This window comes from Anastrepha ludens, chromosome 3 (assembly GCF_028408465.1).
Source record: "Anastrepha ludens isolate Willacy chromosome 3, idAnaLude1.1, whole genome shotgun sequence".
NCBI lineage: Eukaryota > Metazoa > Arthropoda > Insecta > Diptera > Tephritidae > Anastrepha > Anastrepha ludens.
Genome location: NC_071499.1, coordinates 61,802,988 through 61,823,145, shown reverse-complemented (window position 1 = coordinate 61,823,145; position 20,158 = coordinate 61,802,988). Strand labels below are relative to the sequence as shown.

At 40.4% G+C, this 20,158-nt stretch overlaps 2 protein-coding genes across 5 annotated transcripts in view; both read left to right on the top strand.

Moving 5' to 3' along the window:
- Nucleotides 1-7,028, top strand: part of LOC128858072 (alpha-(1,3)-fucosyltransferase C) — a 32,410-nt gene extending 25,382 nt beyond the window's left edge. For all 3 annotated transcript variants that reach the window (XM_054094007.1, XM_054094008.1, XM_054094009.1), the window contains exons 2-3: nucleotides 1,349-2,432; nucleotides 6,235-7,028. In XM_054094007.1, coding sequence (XP_053949982.1) covers nucleotides 1,552-2,432; nucleotides 6,235-6,673 — 1,320 coding nt within the window. In that variant the 5' untranslated portion in view covers nucleotides 1,349-1,551 and the 3' untranslated portion in view covers nucleotides 6,674-7,028. The remainder of the gene's footprint in view (nucleotides 1-1,348; nucleotides 2,433-6,234) is intronic.
- A 5,336-nt stretch (nucleotides 7,029-12,364) lies between these two features.
- On the top strand, nucleotides 12,365-20,095 carry LOC128858071 (protein stoned-A). Of its 2 annotated transcripts, XM_054094005.1 has the most exons (4): nucleotides 12,365-12,519; nucleotides 13,125-13,348; nucleotides 17,409-18,722; nucleotides 18,786-20,095. In XM_054094005.1, exons 3-4 carry the CDS (start codon nucleotides 17,438-17,440, stop codon nucleotides 20,093-20,095), a joined length of 2,595 nt encoding a protein of 864 aa, XP_053949980.1. In that variant the 5' UTR covers nucleotides 12,365-12,519; nucleotides 13,125-13,348; nucleotides 17,409-17,437. The 2 variants fall into 2 exon arrangements, with proteins under 2 accessions (XP_053949980.1, XP_053949981.1); XM_054094006.1 differs by lacking the exon at nucleotides 13,125-13,348.
- Nucleotides 20,096-20,158: the final 63 nt, after the last annotated feature.

The following is a 20,158-nucleotide window of genomic DNA, read 5'->3' as shown; positions in this document are numbered from 1 at the left end:
CCATTTTGTTGATTTTCATACCAAAATCTTCGATTTTTTAACAATAACCTGTTTTTTTCACTTTGCGTGCCATATTTTAGAAGCCAATATATGTTAATAATTAAAAAAAGCACATGTTTTTTTTTTAAATTCTGCTGAAGCTGCAAGTTTGTTAATTTTCAAAAAAAAATTCTTAAGTTTTAAGGGGTTTCAAGAAAATTTTTGAGTAAAATTTTAGAGGCCATATTTTAACTTTTTTTTTCAAAAATTCTGGGGTAAATTCTCTCTTTCTCTTTTTTTCAAACAGTACTTTTGGCCTTTTTTTAATTTTAAATATAATTAATTTCGCAAATTTTTTTGGGGTTTTCATTAAAATTTGGGTGTGACACTTTAGAGGCCGATATTTCAATGGTATAAATCGCTATTTTGTAAATTGTGTGTAAAATTTTAGAAGCTGACATTATAATAATATAATTAAAAAAAAAACAGGTGTTTTTTTTTAAAATTCAAATGTGAACTTAAACAAAAGTCATAAATTTTTTCTAAAAATAAAGTAGTTGGGTTTTTCGTGACAATTTATTTGGGTGTAAAATTTTAGAGGAAGAAGAATTGCGAAGAGTCTCAAAAAAAAATCTGATGAAGCCACCATTTTTCTAATATTTGTATCAAAGTCTTCAATTTTTTTTAACTATAAATTCTGGTTTTCTTTTTTTGAAAATTTGTAAGTAAAGCAGAGATAATTTAATAATTAAAAAAAAAATTATGTGGTTTGTTTTAAAATTCAGGTGTAAAATTTTACAAGCCGAGTTTCACGCATCTGTCTACAATACAAAACAAAACTTCTCCATTATAGAAAAAATGGCTATTGAAATAAACAAATATGGGCGTAACTTTACGCTTAAGAAACTTTTTAATGTGTGAAATTTGCTAAAAATGAGAAACCAATATTTATTTGGTTATAAGAAAATTTTACTTGAATTTATGTTTGAATTAGATATTGTGTTTGAAAGGGTAGTCAACGATAAGATAAGCCAAAGCTTAGTCAGAGTTAAACATTTCATTTACAAAATTTTTGGGGTTTTGGGTCTGGTACCGTACCAAAATGGGTTAGTTCTATGCTATTCTGGAAACATGCAGTTCCTACTTTACTACTGGGGAATGAAATTCCTGTAATTGTATGTATTTACACGCCAAAAAAAAAAAAAAAAATTACTCACTTCATTTTATGTACTAATACATGTGAACAACGTGTTTCCATATTTTTGTAATGCATGTACACACATACACATGTACAAATACTTATTACACTTCTCTTCCTTGGTAATCAAGATTTTGACTATGATATTGTATTTTTTTTCCTATTTATTAGCGTCAACGGCACTTACTTATCTTATCAATTGGAAAGTTGTTCAACGATGGCCTGAAAATTGTGCGGAGCGGGTTGCGGCAGTGAGATAATTTGGGCACTACTATCGATACTAAATATTATCAGTTTCTAATCGAAAATTCGTCTATTACTCGTGTAAATACAAAGTGTTCGTTGAAACGAGACATTCATTTGTTTGTGCCACTATGCCATATATTGAACTCGATTCGAACGTTAACGTGCCTTTACTCGATGATGGCAGTGCCAATGTTCAACCAACTTCAGTTAAATCGGCCGCGCATGTAACGAACGACACTATGCCGCTGCGACGCAAAAAGTATCTAGTCATTCTTATAAGTCTTGGAATATTCGCTAGTTTTGTGGCTATCATCCATTTGCTCATTAATGCACCCGCTTTCAATCAGTATAAAATTTTGCGTGCTTACCAAAATCAAATCGACAATGAAGTGGCGGAAAAAGGGCGCTCTGGTCGGCCGCGCACCATACTACTATGGAACAGTTTCTTTGAAGACAAACGTTGGGGTTTGAGCGAGGATAGTATGGGACCCAACTACTTTCGCGACGAATTCAATTGCCACGAGTATCGTTGTGACTTGACGAACAATCGCGATTTCTTGCCCACCATCGAAATGTTCGATGCAGTGCTCTTCCATACAGCGCAGCCATTTCCTTTGCTGCAGCCAGTGCCTAGAAGACGGTCGCCGCATCAACAATATGTTTTTGCTTTGATGGAACCACCAGGTGAGACAAAGCATGTGCTCACCGATGAGGCTGGCTTCTACAACATGACTATGAGCTATCGACTCGATTCGGATATAATGTGGCCTTATCAGTATTTTGAGGATATTGAAACTGGTGAATTAGTAGCGCCGGCAGTTCATGCCAAATGGCGGCAAGTACCAGTCGAATGGAATGAAACGAGCGTGTCGCAAGTGTGGGAAGGCAAGACGCGGATGGCTGCTTGGTTTGTGTCGCACTGCGAGACATTGTCGAAGAGAGAAAAGTTGGCAGCAGCATTACAGGAGTATATTGACGTTGACATCTATGGCAAATGCGGAAATTTGAGGTGAGTAAAATGAGTACCTATTGCTTTCAGAGAAAAACAAGAACTGCATTGGTTGAAATTTCAAAGATGATAGAATACAAAATTATGAAGAATGGAGTGGAATTTTGAGCGTAGTTTTGCGTTGACGTACATAATTCAAGGGAAACTAAAAGAGGTCGTTGCGGCCGCCGTAGCCGAATCTGTTGGTGCGCGACTAACATTCCGCAGTGCCCAGATTCGAAAGCTCGGGCATGAGACACCAAATGATGGAAACACTATTTTCTTATAGCGGCTATCCCGTGAAAGGCAATGGGAAATTATTCTCCAAGTGTATTTCTGCCATGAAAAAACTCATCATAAAAAATATCTGCCTTTCGGAGCCGCACAAAACTGTAGGCCCCTTCATTTGTGGAAAACATCAAGACCACATCACAAATAGGAAAAGAAGCACGACCGAACAGCCAAAAAAAAAAGTCAAAAAGGGTTTACTTTGCTGTATTTCAGCCAAAGCTACAATATGGCATAGCCGGCTGGGGTGGGGCTTCGGCTGAGAAATTGTCACCCATTAACTCAACAACAGATCCCATTCTATGCATCTGTTTACGGACTTTCTGGTTGGCAGTTAAATTTTTAGTTTTGCCAAACGCTTTTAGACTGAACTGTGCAAGAAAAAGACCTGGGAAGAGTTCTTTAAAACCAAGAGGATAAACCAGAACATGATAACCTGGTATCCGAGCGGATCCCTTACCGTGGAAGGTGAAGGGACAGTTGTCTGGGAAAAGATACTCGGAAGCACCAGGCGATCATAGAAATATATTTCCAATTGAAAGATGCGTTCGCTTTAACTTTAAACGCAACTATAACAAAAGAAGCATATCCACCCATACTGATTGTCAGGTAGCAATTGAGGTTCTCAAATCCTTCCAGATTACATGAAAACTGGAGCTGGGTTGTCTTGATAAGCTGTATATCCTATACCTGAATAATCAAGTACGTATCCGAAGAGTTTCAGGGCCCATAGGAAATACTGAGAACGAAATGCTCAATAAATTAGCCATGAAGTGAAACACATTTCATTAGAGAAGGAAATAAAACTCAATAAAATAGGATAAATATGAAAATTTATTAAGGAAGGAAGACTCAGAGAAAAATCCTGAATCCTGATATCATTTTTACTAAATCTCGTTTCCTGGAAAGCAGTGTTGGTATACATTTGTGCTCGTTTTGTAGCATTTCCCATGAGTTTCTGCAATATGATAACGGTTCGCATCCAGCAAACCTTTCCTTCACAGTATCGATGGTGAGTGCGGTTACACCGCCTCATCCAATTCCGGCTCTAAGAAGTCATTTATCATATGGCCCTGTAAGTTACAACGCGCTCATGATGATTTTCGACATAGTAAAATCGTTCCATTCGTTGTTGAGATTGAGGATGGCTTGACAGTAATTCACATGCGACTGACGGTTGCATCATTTGCACTTTGTACGGCAACATGTGGAAGTTTTGCATTAAAATTTGCTGTACGGTCCGTCTGGTGATGCTCAATTGCATGCCCCGTCGTCTGGTTGAAAATTCTTCGCTCACAGCGACATTGACGGCCGTGATATTTTCGACCGAATGAACATTCCGAAGGTGCCCACACCCCACAAAGTTTCGTACGGTTCCAATCTGTTCGAGTCGAGCAGCTAAGCGCCAGAATGTTTGCCTAGTTGCTGTGACACGATTAGGAAATCGACGCCGATATTAACGCTACGCCAATACCATCGACCGATTATTGATGAAAAAAATGACACAATTATTTCACGCTCTTGCGGAGTATGATTTATGCCCTGCGTTATTCAAAAAACACGTTTAAAATATCTGGAAGCTCCACTGTTGGATGGATTGGACGATATCTCAGCAGTAGGTTGGAAATATCTCCTTGAATTCGCAATAGAAGCAGGCATCATGCGGGTGGACTACTTCAAAACACAAAACTAATGAACTTCATCTGGTATCCCTATGAACCGAACCGCTCTATGCGTGACTGTAAGTCAATCAGTTGAACCTAATCTAACCTATTTCCATCAGACTGTTTTAATGCTTCTTGAAGAGTGGCCTCACATTGAGTAGTGTCACATTAACCCTTAATGTTCAACCATTTTCTTCATTAAAAAAAAATTCGTACGTGCTTTATATGGGAAAAATGTTTAACAAAATTGAAAGAAAAAATTATGAAAATCAGCAGGAGGTTTTAGCAACTCCATACTTCCACTTGATTATGCTAAAACTAATAAGCTATAAAACTCTATACCACAAACTTTTCTGGAGATTTTAATCAAACCCATGTGATGAAAAATTTGTGGAAATTTTCTAATTTTTGTAAAATTTGCTAATAAAGAAGTTATGAACCTCAAAAAAAATCGAAGAAATATAGTAAAAACTGGTCAAAATGTTGAGGTGCTATACAGGGTTCGGCACTCGAAGAGTAACCAATTTCAGAACGCTCACGCGGTTGATGCACGGGCATCAGCTGTCTGTTGGCTAAGTGACAGTCCAGAGTATTATTTACAAGAGCTCGGAAGCATTTTGCCGAGAGTAAACGCGAAAAAAGTAAATGAGTAATGGATTTCAATCGAAAAATTGGATTATTGCATTATATTCGGCTGTAAAATCATAACTAGCGATTGTTCGTGAGCTCGAGCACCTTAAAGTAAATAAAGTTTTTGTTTATCGCACCATTACTCGTTACAATGATACTAGTAGCATCGCGAAACGTTATGAAGGTGCTCATCTAAAGACTGTAACGTCACGTGAAATGGTTCAAAAAGTGAAGAAGCGACTTGAGCGAAATCCCCGACGAAGTGTCAACCAAATGGCGAAAGAATTGACAATATCTGATCGTAGCATCCGCCGCATACTGAAAAATGATCTCAAAGTCAAGCCTTACAAGATCCAAAAAGCGCATATCCCACACCAAAGCAGCAACAAGTCAGACTTGAGAGAACGAGGGAGTTGCTTCCTTAGCCGAAAGCGGTCAATTTCCGATCTTTGTGTTTTCTGATGAGAAAATTTTTCAAATTGAGCAATTCGTAAACTCGCAAAACGATAGAGTTTATTTGACCAACCGTTCATACGAGAATTTAAGTCCTCGATTGGCCACCAGGAGGCAGCACCCGCCACAGGTAATGGTTTGGGCCGCTGTAACCGCGGATGGGCGCCCGTGTTCAACGAGCTTGTCGTTAAGGTAAATGCGAAATATTATCAGGAATGTATTCTGGAGGTTGCTTTGAAGTTATGGGCAGACAAAAATTTCGGTGGCACACTATGGATGTTTCAACAGAACTCGTCAGCGTCTCACAAAGCTCGAGTGAACCAAGAATGGCTAAAAAACAACGTTCCGAACTTCATAACGTCCACAAAATGGCTCTCACTTTCACCAGACTCGAATCCGATGGATTATTCTCTTTGGCCATTTTGGAGTGTAAGGACCGAACTAAAAGATTCACACGTCTCGATACGCTGAAACAAGCCATTGTCCGTGAGTGCGCCAAAGTACCTGCAAGTCACATTTGGGCAGCTTGCGATTCGTTTCCGGACCGTCTCAAGGCCATAGTTAATGCAAAAGGTGGCCATATCGCGCAAAAGTAATTCATTCTTAATTTTATATTATTTTCACACATTTTTTTACTTTGAATTGAATAAAAGTAGTTTTCCAAAATAAATTTATGGCCTTTTTAATTGCTTACACTTCGAGTGTCGGACCCTGTAGCTTTGTCCCAGCCTTTATATTTGCCATACCTTTAAGATATACAATAACTTGTACACACTTTTTAATTGCAGTTGTCCACGCAGCTCAAATGAATGCGATAGGCTTTTGGATGTGCGCTATAAATTTTATTTTTCTTTTGAAAATTCACTTTGCAACGATTACGTGACCGAGAAACTCTACAATGCAATGAGACGAAATGTGATTCCAGTTGTGTTTGGCGCTGCCGACTACAGTCGATTCGTGCCACCAAATTCCGTCATAAATGCCGAAGATTTCCAGAACGTCGCTGAGCTGGCCTCACACCTTCAATATGTGGCCACCCATCCAGAGGAATATATGCGCTATTTTTGGTGGCGTCGCTACTATCGTCTGAGCTATCGTTCGCCGTTTTGTGATCTCTGCGAGAAATTGCACAGTATAACGAATTCGCAAAAAACACAAACATATCTGAATATTGAGAAATGGTGGATGGGCGACCAATGCCGTTTCGAGTCTAAAATTAAATTTTAATCACAAATATGTTTGTATACTTAAGTGCCTTTTTGGAGTATCCCATAGCAAAAAGTTGCTGTGTTGAGGCTATAATTTTGTATTGTACTTAGATAGTATATGGAACAAATGGGCAATTTTTTTCTCAGTATCACGGCGAGAAGTCGGAATTAGAGCTTTATTAGAGAGAGGTTAAATTTTAGGGTCGTCTACAAATAAGTGAATCTAATAAAAAATTAAAGGAATGTGTCTTGTTAATTGCCTTAATATTTACATACATACTTATATGTAACATTTCGATGTAAAGTAAGTTTACTAAAAATTGTTAAAGTTTATTAATTATAAATATTTAATAAAAAAGCTATGTAATGTTAAACATTTTATTAACTATTTTTAATAAAACGATTGTAGTTTTCATAGTTAGATGGAAGAAGATGTATAACTTAAAAATCGAAAATTCGTGAGAAGCGGCTTAAAAATTTTTGTTTTATTTATCATGACTCCCAGCAGAATGTTGAGGAAAGGATGAAAAAGGCCACACTTAATGACACTGGAAAGGATTCAGCGACTTGCTGCTCTGTGCAAGTTGAAAACCACTCCAACGGCGGAGCTGGCAATGATACTCAGCATGCCACCTATTGATCTTATTGCGGAAAACCTGGCAGCGAAATCCGCGAGGAGATTAGTGGTTGCGGGAGTATTCACCTGTAGAACCTTTAGACACAGCTCAGTAGGAAAGTGGAGTTCAGATTGCACAGGCTACATGACTCCGTACTTTAATTGAGAGAGAAAGTTTCGCCCTACAATTGAAGAGGGGGGATGGCACAAAGGCATTTAATTGGGAGAGAAGTTTTCCCCCTTGAATTGAAGAAGAGGGATGGCACAAAGGCATGAAGCCTGGCCATAGGACTTTTCACATCTATACAGACGACGGCTGTAAAACTTAAAACGGAGTGGAAGCGGGCTTTTACTGCTCAAAGCTAGGGATAAGGCAGCCTATCAAGCTGCCAGATCACAGCAGTATTTTCCAAGCGGAAGTTTTTGCTGTGCAGAAAGCTGAGGAGCTAACCTACGCAAGAACAAGAAAGAACTCAACAATTAATATATACGTGGACAGTCAAGCAGCAATAAAATCAATAAGCTCATATTGTATTAAGTCCAAAAATGTTCAACGGAGCAGGGAGGCCATAGAAAGGCTAGCCGCAAACAGTAGACTGCATATCTATTGGGTACCTGGTCGAAAAGGCATTATGGGGAACGAAATAGTAGATGAGATAGCAAAAAGTGCTGTTAGACTACCATTTGAACAAGAGAACGACATACCAACACCGCTAAACACAATATACAACGAAATGGACGACCACATGAAAAGGCAAGTGGAAGCTAGGTGGACTAACCTGACCACATGCAAAACAGGAAAACGACAAAAAACTGACTCAATTCGTACTTACGTTCTCGCGAAAGGACTGCAGAACTATTATAGGTATGTTAACAGGACAAATGCAGGAAATGCAGAGAGGAGGTTAAGGAAACTTTAGAACACCTTCTGTGCGTTTGTCCGGCAGTATTAAAAACACGTTTAAAATGCCTGGGAGCCCCATTGTTTGAGGCTCTGGAAGACGTCTCAAAAGCGGATCCCCAGCTCTGCTTATATTCGCCAAAAGCGCTGACAGTATTCATAAAGGTCGGTCTCCCTCTGGTATCGCTAGGGTCCAAAAGGTCTATGCGTGGCTTATTGCTAACCAGGCTAACCTAACCTAACATACCATCACTTCTTAAGTAAAAGTAAATACATACACATTTTCATCTAATGACATACTGTTAATAGGCATCGCCATGAATTTTTGACGCAGCGTAAAAGAAGAGCTGGTTATTTCTGCATACTTATCTAAAAAAAAGCATGTTTTTAGATCATGACACTCTGCTTATAGTAAATTAGTGAAAAATGAATACACACAAAACATGCGTGATCACATATGCTCATACAGGTAAGTATAAACTTACTTACTTTCTTAGCTTGACATCACAACCGCTGCCAAAAAGGTACGCCAATCGCCTCTGCATTGCGTGGCAGTTAGAAACGCCAAGGGCAGTCAGCTCGTCCTCGACATCGTACAGCTCGCATGTATTTATTGGAACTTCTATGAACATCTCGAGGAGCTTGTCTGGGCCGATGATATATGCCTTCTCTCCATCAAACACATCGACATGCAGAACAAAATTGACGATCTGTCCTTAACCTCATTGAGTGCAGGGCTATGAAAATTGGATCCACTAGCTCTTAAATGGTGATCAAATTGAGAACGTTGACACCTTTACCTACGTGGGTAGTATCATTGCCGCTGAAGATAGTGCGAAACTAGACGTTATCGCCAGAATAAATAAAGCGAACGGCGCGTATGCAAAGCTCCGAGCTATCTGGTCTTCATACATCCTCAGCGACATACAAAATTACGAATCTTTAAGGTAAATGTACTATCAGTACTCTTGTATGGACCGGAAACCTGGCTCACATGGAGCGGAATGTTGGCCCAACATTGTAAGTAACGATGATAAAACTGCGAAAGTGGCGATGGATTGGGCTTACGCTTCGTAAGGACGCAAATGAAATCTCTTGTCAAGCACTGGATTGAAATCCACAACGTGCACGCAAGGTTGGCCGTCCAAAAATACCTTCGAGGACAACTGTCCAGACGCAAGTTGAAACGTTAGGAACAACTTGGAACGAAATCAAGCTCCTTCCAAAAAATATAATCAGATGGAGGTGTTTTACTGAAGCTCTATGCTCCAGTGGGAGAAACAGGAACCGATGATAATGATAATGTCTCCCTTAAGGACTTCAGAACACCTTTCTTGCTGAAAACCCTTGAGAAACTCATTGATCTGCACATAAAAAGCGAATTTCCTCGGGGTTGGCTGTCGCATACCCAACATCTGCACATAAAAGGTAGATCGGTAGAATATGCCCTGCATACAACTGTAAAAGACACTGAGGAGTCTCTATAGCAGAAAGAGTTTGCCTGTGTGGCTCCTTCCTCGACATTGGGAGCTTTTAAAAACGTCCTTCCGGAGGCAATCGCTAAGTCTCTGGGTAAACTGGGGGTGCTTAGCGACAGAATAGTCGGAACAGAGTGGGGCTTCATCCCTATCCGCCGCCAGGTTATTAGGGGCCTTTCGAAAGGTGGTGTTCTCTCACCATTTCTCTGGGTTGTTGTTGTGAATGACTTGCTGGAGGAGCTGGCGAGAAGGAGCTGTTAGTGGTTAGATGGGCAACGGACTGCGGCCTGTCAGTGAATCTTTATAAGATGGCTGGTACTATTACGATAAAATATAAAATACCCAGAACTCAACTGCTTTCTGACAAGGTGAAGTATTCTTTGACCTAAGCCTCATCTGGGAAACTGTGAGGCGGATAAGCTGGCCAGACAAGGACATGTGAAGTGATTTCTCCGCGAAGGGAGAGATTTGGAATCCCCCTGACTACCTGCGGTCTGCTCCTGAAAAAATGGGCTTCGCGCCAACTCAGCGAACTCTGGGCAAGTACACAAACTTGCAAGGTCGTGAAATTCTTCGGGGCACATGTGAATCGGGGGCGGTCGGGAGATCTTCTGAGGTTGACAAAACCTCAGTTCTCGACCCTTGTGGCTTTTTCACAGGACAATATCCGCGAGGAATGCATGCATTGCAATCAACAAGAATGATTTTTACAACATGGCTGTAAGTATGAATTCCTGGCGAAAAAACGGCCCTTTCTTTGTGATTATACATTTTCATATATAATTTTTCAATATAATTTTAACTAGTTTTGAATAAAAATATAGTTTACTTCTTAACAAAACCTAACTTTTTACAAAATTCATTTCATACTAAAGAGGTTTTGAGCACTGGAAAATTACTTTTATTCAATTCAAAGTAAAAAATGTGTGTAAGTAATACAAAATTAAGACTCAATTTATACCTTGAGATGATCCGGAAACGAATCTCAAGCTGCCCAAATGTGATTTGCAGGTACTTTGGCGCACTCACGGACAATGGCTTTTTTCAGCACCTCGAGACTGGTAAATCTTTTAGTTCGGACCTTGCTCTCCAACTTGGCCCAAAGAGAATAATTCATCGGATTCGCGTCTGGTGAATGTGAGAGCCATTATGTGGACGCTATAAAGTTCGGAACGTGGTTTTTTAGCCATTCTTGATTCACTCGAGCTTTGTGAGACGCTGACGAGTTCTGTTGAAACATCCATGGTGTGCCACTGAAATGTTTGTCTGCCCACGCCTTTAAAGCAACCCCCAGAATACTTTCCCGATAATATTTCGTATTTACCTTGACCCCAAGCTCGATGAAAAGGATTGGAGAGCGCCCATTTGCGGTTACAGCTGCCCAACCCATTACCTGTGGCGGGTGCTACCTCTTGGTGGCCAATTGATAACTCAAATTCTCGTATGAATGTTGGTCAAATGAACCATATCGTTTTGGGAGTTTACGAATTGCTCAATTTTGCTTAGAAATTCACCGCCTTCGGTCAAGCGAAGCAACTCCTTCGCTCTCTCAAGTCTGACTTGTTGCTGCTTTGTTGTGAGATCGTGCGTCTTTTGGATCTAGTAAGGCTTGACTTTGAGATCATTTTCCAGAATGCGGCGGATGCTACGATCAGATATTTTCAGTTCTTTCGCCATTTGATTGGCACTTCGTCGGGGATTTCGCTCAAGAAGCTTATTCACTGTTTGAACTATTTCACAAGACGTTGCAGTCCTTAAATGACCACCTCCATGACGTTTCACGTGCTACTAGTATCATTGTAACGAATAGTGGTGCGATAAAAAAAAACTTTATTTACTTTAAGGTGCTCGAGCTCACGAACCATCACTGGTTGTGATTTTCCAGCCAAATATAATGCAATCCCACTATTACGTTTGACATTCATTACTAATTTTCTTTTTTCGCGTTTACTCTCGGCAAAATACCTCCGCGCGCTTGTAAACAGTACTCTTAACTGTCATTTAGCCAACTAACAGACAGTTTATGCCCGTGCATCAGCATCGCGAGCGGTCTGAAGTTGGTTGCATTTCGAGACCCGCCGGACCCTGTATATCGGCCCAGTAGCACACTTGAACATGCTGCTTGAGAGAAAGGAAATGCGTTTACCGCCACCACAAAGTACTTATAAAGTTAGAGGTTAGTTAAGAAACAGGATCTTAGTCAATAAATTTTTGTTGTGTAACTCGAGAAAACCCGTGAAATACACAGAAAAAGCAACCCTGTTATTTGACATTTTGGTGTTATATGACACATGAAGCACTACGAGAACTAAATAGAGAATCATGCATTTCTCTACAAAAAATATTTGCGACTGCGCATTGCAACAATCATACAAAAGTTAATATATGACAAATACACGTAACATTTTTAAAATACACAAATTCACCACACGCCAAAGCACGTTTTCTAAACAGAAAATTTATACAAAGCAGGTCCATTGGATAAATGTTAGAAATGAAATCCCTTTCGTGACTTCAAAACCTCTGAAATCGTACAAAATTCAAATACATTTGAAGTAGTCAATACTTAGATATCCGCTGAGTAACTTTGTCCGAAGCTTGAGCCGTAGCTTTCGACGGTTAGCACACTCTAAGCTCGCTAAGGAGTCTTGCCAAAAGCGCATTTTGGTGCGTGTGAAATTTTGCGATTTTGCTCGTCATTCAGTCAAAGTTTTCCCGATATTGCGTGCACTACGACAACCTCGACCGAGACGTGCTACAAAGGCAGTGTGAAAAAAGTGTAAAAATATATTTCATTTTAATCTAAAAGAAAGCTAAACGATTTCAAAATATTCGATTATAAGTCATTTTATCAGTAAGCGTTGAGAGACGTAAGTTGAACAATTTCCTGCAAAGTTAAATTGAAGAAGCTTTGAAGAAATTGGAAAAATTGTGTGGAGGAATACATTTTTTCCTTGGTTTTCTACACTCCTTACATACCCAAAGGATTTCTATTTCCTGCTGATTTCAGTTAATTATTTCTACTCTTATTGTTTTCCTTTTTGTTTGAAATTCAATTTATTGATTTTATTTCGTGAAAGACCGATTTAATTTCCCTTTAAATTGATTGTCTTGAATCCCTTAGATATTCATTTGAAAACCTTTGCCAAATATAATAAAAAAAAATTCCCTTACACATCCCTATGCAGCAGAAGTAGTGTGTATGTGTGCTCGTGAGTGTAAAAATCGATTTTCCCCTCTGTCGTGGGCTGTAGCGAATCCCGAGTGTAGATTTCCATGTACCCATCCGTGGTCGAGTATCATTTTTGTCCGATGCTTTTTTAACACTTTTCCCCATAACTGGTTACATACATACATATTTATTTTCTGTATATGTTGTATTCTCCCTGCAATATTGATGGCTGAGCTACTGTCAGTAGCGGCCAATGCTAGTGGTGGAAAAAGTGTTTATGTGTTGTATAAATATATTTGTCAGTGCACGATGGTGAATTTGACTGAATTGGAGAAAATTCTGAGCTTTACCATGGTCATCGAAATGTGTTGGTGTTGGTAGGCTAACAAAAAAAAAAAAACAAAAAAAAACGAGTGGAAAAAAAAAAACAAATTTATGAAGGAAGTTGGCAAATGTCAAAATCATTCTAAATAAATTGGGAGAGTAATAAGTAAAATGGACAAGTGTGTTTGAGGTCAACGGCAATGGTGAGTCATAAAGTCATTCTAGCGGTATACAAATCCAATATAAACGAATTCTGTAGAATAAATTTAACTCCTTAAATATAATCGAATGCTTGTACAAATAAATGCCGACATATGTATGTATGTAGATAAGTGTAAATCGCAGTTCATGAAAGTCTCAGCTAAAGAAGTCATTTGTCAAATATTTGTACTTATGTTTTGTATGTGTGCATACATACATATATACAATCATACTTATATGTATGTGTGTTTGAGTTAGCAAATTCAGATTTTCAATGCATTTCAAACTCTTGAAGGAGACGAGGCGTAGATAAAGTCGAATGAAGGCTAAGTTCAATTTTAGTTCAAGGTCAGCTTAAGATTGTTTAAGTTTTTCTTTGGTTGTTTCTTTATAAATATACATACATACATACAATGCACTCACTTATGCAGCATAAATAATACTGCTTTTATTGAACATTCACAATCGTCGGAAGGACATGTCTTGAGTGGTTATGTAAATCTAGAAAATAGACATGCACGCATACACATATGTACACACGTACAGTGCCACAGAGTTATGAATATTTGAAATAAATATCACTAAATAAAGGAAACGACAATTAAAAACAAAATTTGCCTTTTTTCAAATTAGTAAATATCTACACCGGTAGCCAAGGGGCAATTGGGGCCTTGGGCTCGTTATTTGTGCTTCGAAATTAGTCGAGGAATGCCTGACTTCTCTCTCGATTGCTGCTAAATACTTCAATATTAGGCTCATTTGGTCACAGCGGTATAGAGGGATGATGAGCTGGCTATACAACGGACCCTGAAGCCGTTTTCATCCCAAAACGAGAGGATTGGGGTTCTCTTGAGAGCCTGTGGTCAACTCAGCGAGCGCTGAGGTAGTGTGCAAACGTGTAAAGTCGCGAGATCCTTCTGGCTACGAGTGGTTCGGGGGCGATTGAGGGAACTTCTAAGTCCGCAGCTTTCGAATTTGTTAGGTATCCTTACCGGATATTGTTCGTTGGGTGTCCATGCGATGAGACTTGGGATTTCTTCACGTCCTTTCTACAGAAGCTGTATGGAGGATGAGGTGGAATCATCTTAGCGCCTTCTTCTTTAGACATCTGAGCTCTCACTTGCTTGCTACACCTGCAGAAACTGCGGTTTAAATATCATACACCTGGTGAAACTCATCAGTAGCTTGCAGCGGTTAATACGAAGTTAATTAGCCACTGGTAGTCGTCACCTCTAATCCTAAGCTCCTTCTACTTGTTTGGTTCTTTTCCTTCTGTTAACATATGACATGGAATCCAGTTCAAGACTTCTTGTTCCCAAAAGAGGAAGACCAGAAGATATTTGATTGCATTCCTGCTATCAAATGAGATTTTGTAAGAATAGCGGTAGCACTAACCAGAGGATGGGGAGAATGAAAAGAAAATGAGAACCAAGGTTCCTAAATCTTAGCCCTGTAAACTAAGAAGAAGATCCTGGTCAACTAAGAAGAGGATCCTGAGGTGACGTTCACCTGCCCTCTACTGAAATTATATTGAGTCTCTCAGCATGAATTCTGACAGAGGAAACTGTCTGGTTAAGTGCCTTCATAAAAGTGCCTCAATATAAAGAGTTGCAGTTTGGGTTAATTCGAAAACTCTCTGAATCGCCTTTGATCATTATTTAGCTAGAAAACTTATTAGCTACATTAATTGTGAGCTTATTGGTTCAGTGTTAGTTAAGCTGACTTAGGACCCACCACTCTGAAGGTACATCGCATGCAGTCATATTTTTTTTCCCGCGAAGCCTTCGAAGCTTGAGAAACCTGGCTAGCTGATTGGTTCATCAGCCACACAATTCCCATATAAACTTGATAGGGCAGTTTTCAAATGCGACCGAAAGAGAAGCGTAATATTGTTCGACTAATATCTGGTGCACTCACAGTGAGCCCAGCTTGTTATTTACCTAATTACTTACTTTCGTATTTAATTTTTCGTAACAACCCGTTACCGAGTTTCAGTCTGCCGAATAATGTCACGTCAGGTATCTCTGCTTTCCGCACACCTCTTCCAGTTTCTTAAGCCAATCAATTTGGGTCCGGTAAATTTGGCACGGTCTGCCGGACACGAGGTCGTCCTCTTCGCCGTCGGCCGCCAATTACCAGCCATCTTAGTCGCTGCAGGTTGACTCGTTTGACTATGTCGACATCTCCATAAAGCTCATACTGCTCGTGGTTCATTCGAATGCGATAATCGTCATCTACGCGAACAGGAACACGAAAACTTCAAGAGCGGCTGTATCTGATTGCTAACAAGTAAATGCGTGGAAAATGAAATATAAAAGAAGGTTGACTCCCTCAATACTTCACATAATGCGGGTGCATTCCTTGGTTCTTGTAAACTCTGGCCGAGAACAGAGTTTCCTCGAAACAAAATATGGCTGGCAAAACCCAATATTAGGATAACTTGTTAGAACGCAACGTGGGATCAATGGATCGCTCTTTCATTCGTACCACTTCCACTGTAGGCCGGAAGAATAAATTTAAGTAAAATGGTGATCTCCTGTTACCATATGCCTTTACTAAACCTTCTCGAAAATTTCGAGCTCTCTCGAAGTATTTTCATTGTGTATCGGTTTCACATGTTTCAAGCTTGCACTCAACCCTTGATGGTAGCAAAAATTAGGCAATTCCAGACGCCTGGTCTAGAACGGAGTTCCTCGAGCAAGTAAGCAAAAGCTGGCCGGCAAAACCCAATATTAGGGCAGCACTATAGAACACAAAGTGAGATCAATGGATCGCCCTTTCATTTGTATTGGTAATTGTGTATTGGTTTCAGATGTTACAAGCTCGCAAAAATGATCCAATTCGAGTCGCCGTAAGTAAGTGCATATGTTCAATCTCAACAGTGATGAATTCGAAGTTTTGTAGAGCGCGTAATTCAAATAACGCATGTACCCCTCCATTTGCGGTACGTTAGCCAGTAGAAGGAGTGGTCCGCAGTTTACTCTTTCGAGCTGCTTACCATCTAGCCTTGTGCAGAGGGTATCACTAGAAAAGGACTCCATACCAAATATCAAAGATGTTTGATTTCTGTGCCATCTGGGCGGAAAATGTTAACAAATGAGTTCACATAAGAATTAGAGGTGATGCTGCGATAACCCAAAAATCCCAAAGCTGAACACTTCAGGGGAAGCCTGGTTGGTTGGTTGGTTGAAGTGGTGATTAATCCAAAATCCAACTAGCGCTTCCGCACTATTTTGTTGCCACATCCTCGTTACCAACTTCTTTAACGGTTATTTTACAGCATGACTATATCCAGTCTGTGGAGTTTAAGAACATTATTAGGTTGTTGAAAACTAAGACTGACAGTTGTTTGAGACTCTCGAATAATGATTTGCTCAGTGTTGACATTCCCTTCTTCCATAGGACAGGGCATTCACAGAGGGAATGGAAAATCGTTTCTTTTTCTTCGGTTGTTTACAACTGTGACACTGTTTGTTCTGAGGCCCACTTTGGCTGCTTGTTCCCCGGCATATCAAAATCCAGTTATGGCTGCCGTGAGTCTCCACGCGTTCCGGCGTTTCATGCCCCTCAATGTTGACGTTTGTTTGAGGTTGTAGGTGGGCCATAGCGTTCTGCTAATTTTGCATGTCGTCTGGTTTCTCCATCTACAATTAAAAAAAAATATTAATTTAAATCAATGAAAATTGGTGGAAAACCAAGCTGATCGTCTCATTAAATAAAAGTCTTTTCATTGTGAAGGCGTTTATGACAATGAAGCTCGATTTTCATATACGCGAATTTTTGATAAGACCAAAGTACAGACGGATTTTAATAAAAAAAATATCAAAATTCGGTGGCACTGTATATATACACGTGTATTCTCATGAGCATAACAAGTTTCACCTTTTCTCTAAATATTATCTATAATCAATACGCTTTGATATACCGTTATACGAGTATATGTACATTCACACATACATTAATAGTACTATAAGAATGTTGTAATGTAAAGCAATAACAAAACTAGCTTCCTTTACTTTCAGTGGTTCACAATCTAAAAGTTCCCTATTCACTTGTTTTCAGACCGACATCGATGTCTCCGTAATTAGAGAATGCTTAAGTTACCAAAAGGCTTAAAAAAGAAAAAGAAGAAGTCGAAAAAGGATAAAGAGCTCTTCACCGAAGAGGAACTCGAGCAGTATAAACGTGAGTTACGAGCCAAACAGGAGGCAGCCGCTGCTAAATCGGACGCTGGTGAATCGGACGCAGCATCAGACGTTGAGGGTTTAGCACCAACTGCTGCATCCACTTCGACCTCTACACCGGCGCCAACAGAAGCTACAGAGAGTAGCGCGGCCACAAGTGGTAACGGCGCTGCAGCGCCAGCAGTAGCTGCAAAGAACGCCGCCGAGGACGAAGAGTGGGCCAAGTTTAAGGCTCTTACATCGGGTGTTGATTCTATACTTCATAAAACTCAGGACGAGTTAGATCGCATCAAAAAGGAATCTTTCTATCAACGCTTGCCATCAGCAGCGGAGAAGAAGCGTCTCGAGGAAGAAGAAGCAGCTCGCCGTGAGGCGGAGCGTTTAGAGGAGGAGCGCCGTAAGGCTGCTGAAATAGAAGCACAGCGCGACAAATTAGCTGAAGCCGTTGTTGAGCTATCAGAATCTGAAGGTGAACAGGACGAAGAAGTCGATGACATCTTTGCTACCGACTATATAGAAGCAATAACTAGAGGTGAAGTACAGTTAGCTGTTGTACCCGAGTCGCCGGTATTAGAATTTGACGACGGTCCGGATCCTTTCGATACTGCGTATGCGGAAAAAGTGATTGTCGGCGCCGATAAAGCCAAGGGTAATAAGAAACTTGTTAGTCTTGGTGCAGCAGTTGAAGTCCTTTCGGGACGTGTAGATCGTGAGCACGCTCTTGCGCTTGCCAAACCAAAACGTAAGCTACGAAAGGGTATACAAAATTTGCTTCTAAGTGAAAGTATCGATCTTGCCGACCAAGAGGTTGAAATAAGTGTAGCGGAACCGGAAAAGAATTTACTCGATGTGTTAGACGATGATGTGCCAGAGTCAGATGCACCTATTGATTTGAGTGTTTCACTACATTTGCATTTGATACAACACAAAAAACCAGAAGAAGAGGAGGAAGAAGGCGAAGCTGATAGCGGTATACCGGATTTTTCGGAATTCGATGCACTTAAAGACGATGATGATGATGAGTTTGCTGAATTAGCAGCTGAGTCCTTAACAAAGAAAGACGAAGTAAAAGTAATCACTCAGATACCACTTCCGCAGCCGGAAGTACTTTCGGAAGTTTTAGACGCTGATTGGGCAGAATTTGAACAAGTAGCCGAGGAACAAACTGGAATTGTAGGAGAGGACGGCAAAGGTCTTTTGCTTAATTTTTTATATTTCTTTATTTCTATGATATTTATATTACTTCTTTTTTCAGTTAAACCAGCACGCCCTCCTCCACCAGCTCGACCTGCCAGTGGTCCGCATATCATAGCTGGTGCTATTTATGTGAGTGACGACGAATACGATAACGCTGACGACGACCCGTTTAACACTGCATACGCTGAGCAAGTTATAAAAAAGACTACCGTACTAGAGGAGGACGACGATTTTGATCCTCGTGCCGAGGAGAAAGCAGGACCGCCCGCCAAACCTCCACCACCAGCTGCGAGCTTACTATCCCAACCAACACGAGATCTTTTGGGTGGCAGTGCCACCGACTTATCTAAGGTTGGTCCTGCCCCTATAGTACCTACTCAAGAAGCCGAAGAAGACGCTGCTGACTTTGATCCATTCGACACCTCAGCTGTCAGTGCAATCGTTCAGCCCAAGGCGACTGAGTTGAAGTTCTTAGAGCGAGAACTTCTGCCTGAAACTAATCTCAAACACTCACTTAGTGATCCCGACTTTGATCCACGCGCAGAAGAGCCGACTCCAGCTGTAACAACTGCGAGAGCACCGGCGCCTACACGGCCGGCGCCACCTGTTCAAATACAAAATAATAACAAGACTGTTGACTTTGACACTGCTCGTCGCAAGTCTTCCTTAAGTTTGAACATTCAGTCGAAAAGCGTTGGCTTTTTAGTTCCCTCACAAGACTTACTCGGGGCTGCGAATGACGGTCAAGGCAACAAGAAGCCATTGACACCATATTACGCACCTAGTGGAGCCACAGAGAAAATTTGTGAAAATAAAGAGTCTGAAGACCCATTCGACACATCATATGTACCAGAAACAAAACCTTCTCAAGTTGAACTGAAACATCTCGAACGTGATTTATTAGAAAAGAGTACACTTAAACATAGTCTATCCGATCCCGATTTCGATCCACGTGCGCCACCCACGCCGGTGCCGGCAGAAGAGCTATTGACTGTAAGAGAAAACATAAAAGCAAAAGTATTAACGCCATCACAGGAGAGTAAAGATATACCGGACGATAGTTGTGAGTATATAGATCCTTTCGATACATCGATTGCGTCCAACCTACAACCAGGCAGGGCAGAGCTAAAGCTTTTGGAAAGTGAACTTTTACCTGCCACAGTACCAGAAATCACCACTGGTGTGCTTGATACTCAGACAGACGCACAAGAGCTAGGTCTGGGCGACAAGGTGTTGACGCCTTCTGTTCCTGTGAAGCAAATTACACTCCCCGAAGAAGTTGATCCATTCGATACTTCAATTGCAGAGAACTTAGCACCAGGCGCTACTGAAATTAAGTTGTTAGAGAGCGAGCTAATTGAGCGCTAATTTCGAAATTATCGTAAATCTCAAGAGCTCTAAGTCTATTTACAAATACTTGTATTGTAAAGC

Coding starts and splice junctions, on each gene's coding strand:
- LOC128858071 (XM_054094006.1), top strand. CDS start 17,438: ATGCTTAAGTTACCAAAAGGCTTAAAAAAGAAAAAGAAGAAGTCGAAA. Junction 18,723..18,785: donor TGTAGGAGAGGACGGCAAAG/GTCTTTTGCTTA, acceptor TTCTTTTTTCAG/TTAAACCAGCACGCCCTCCT.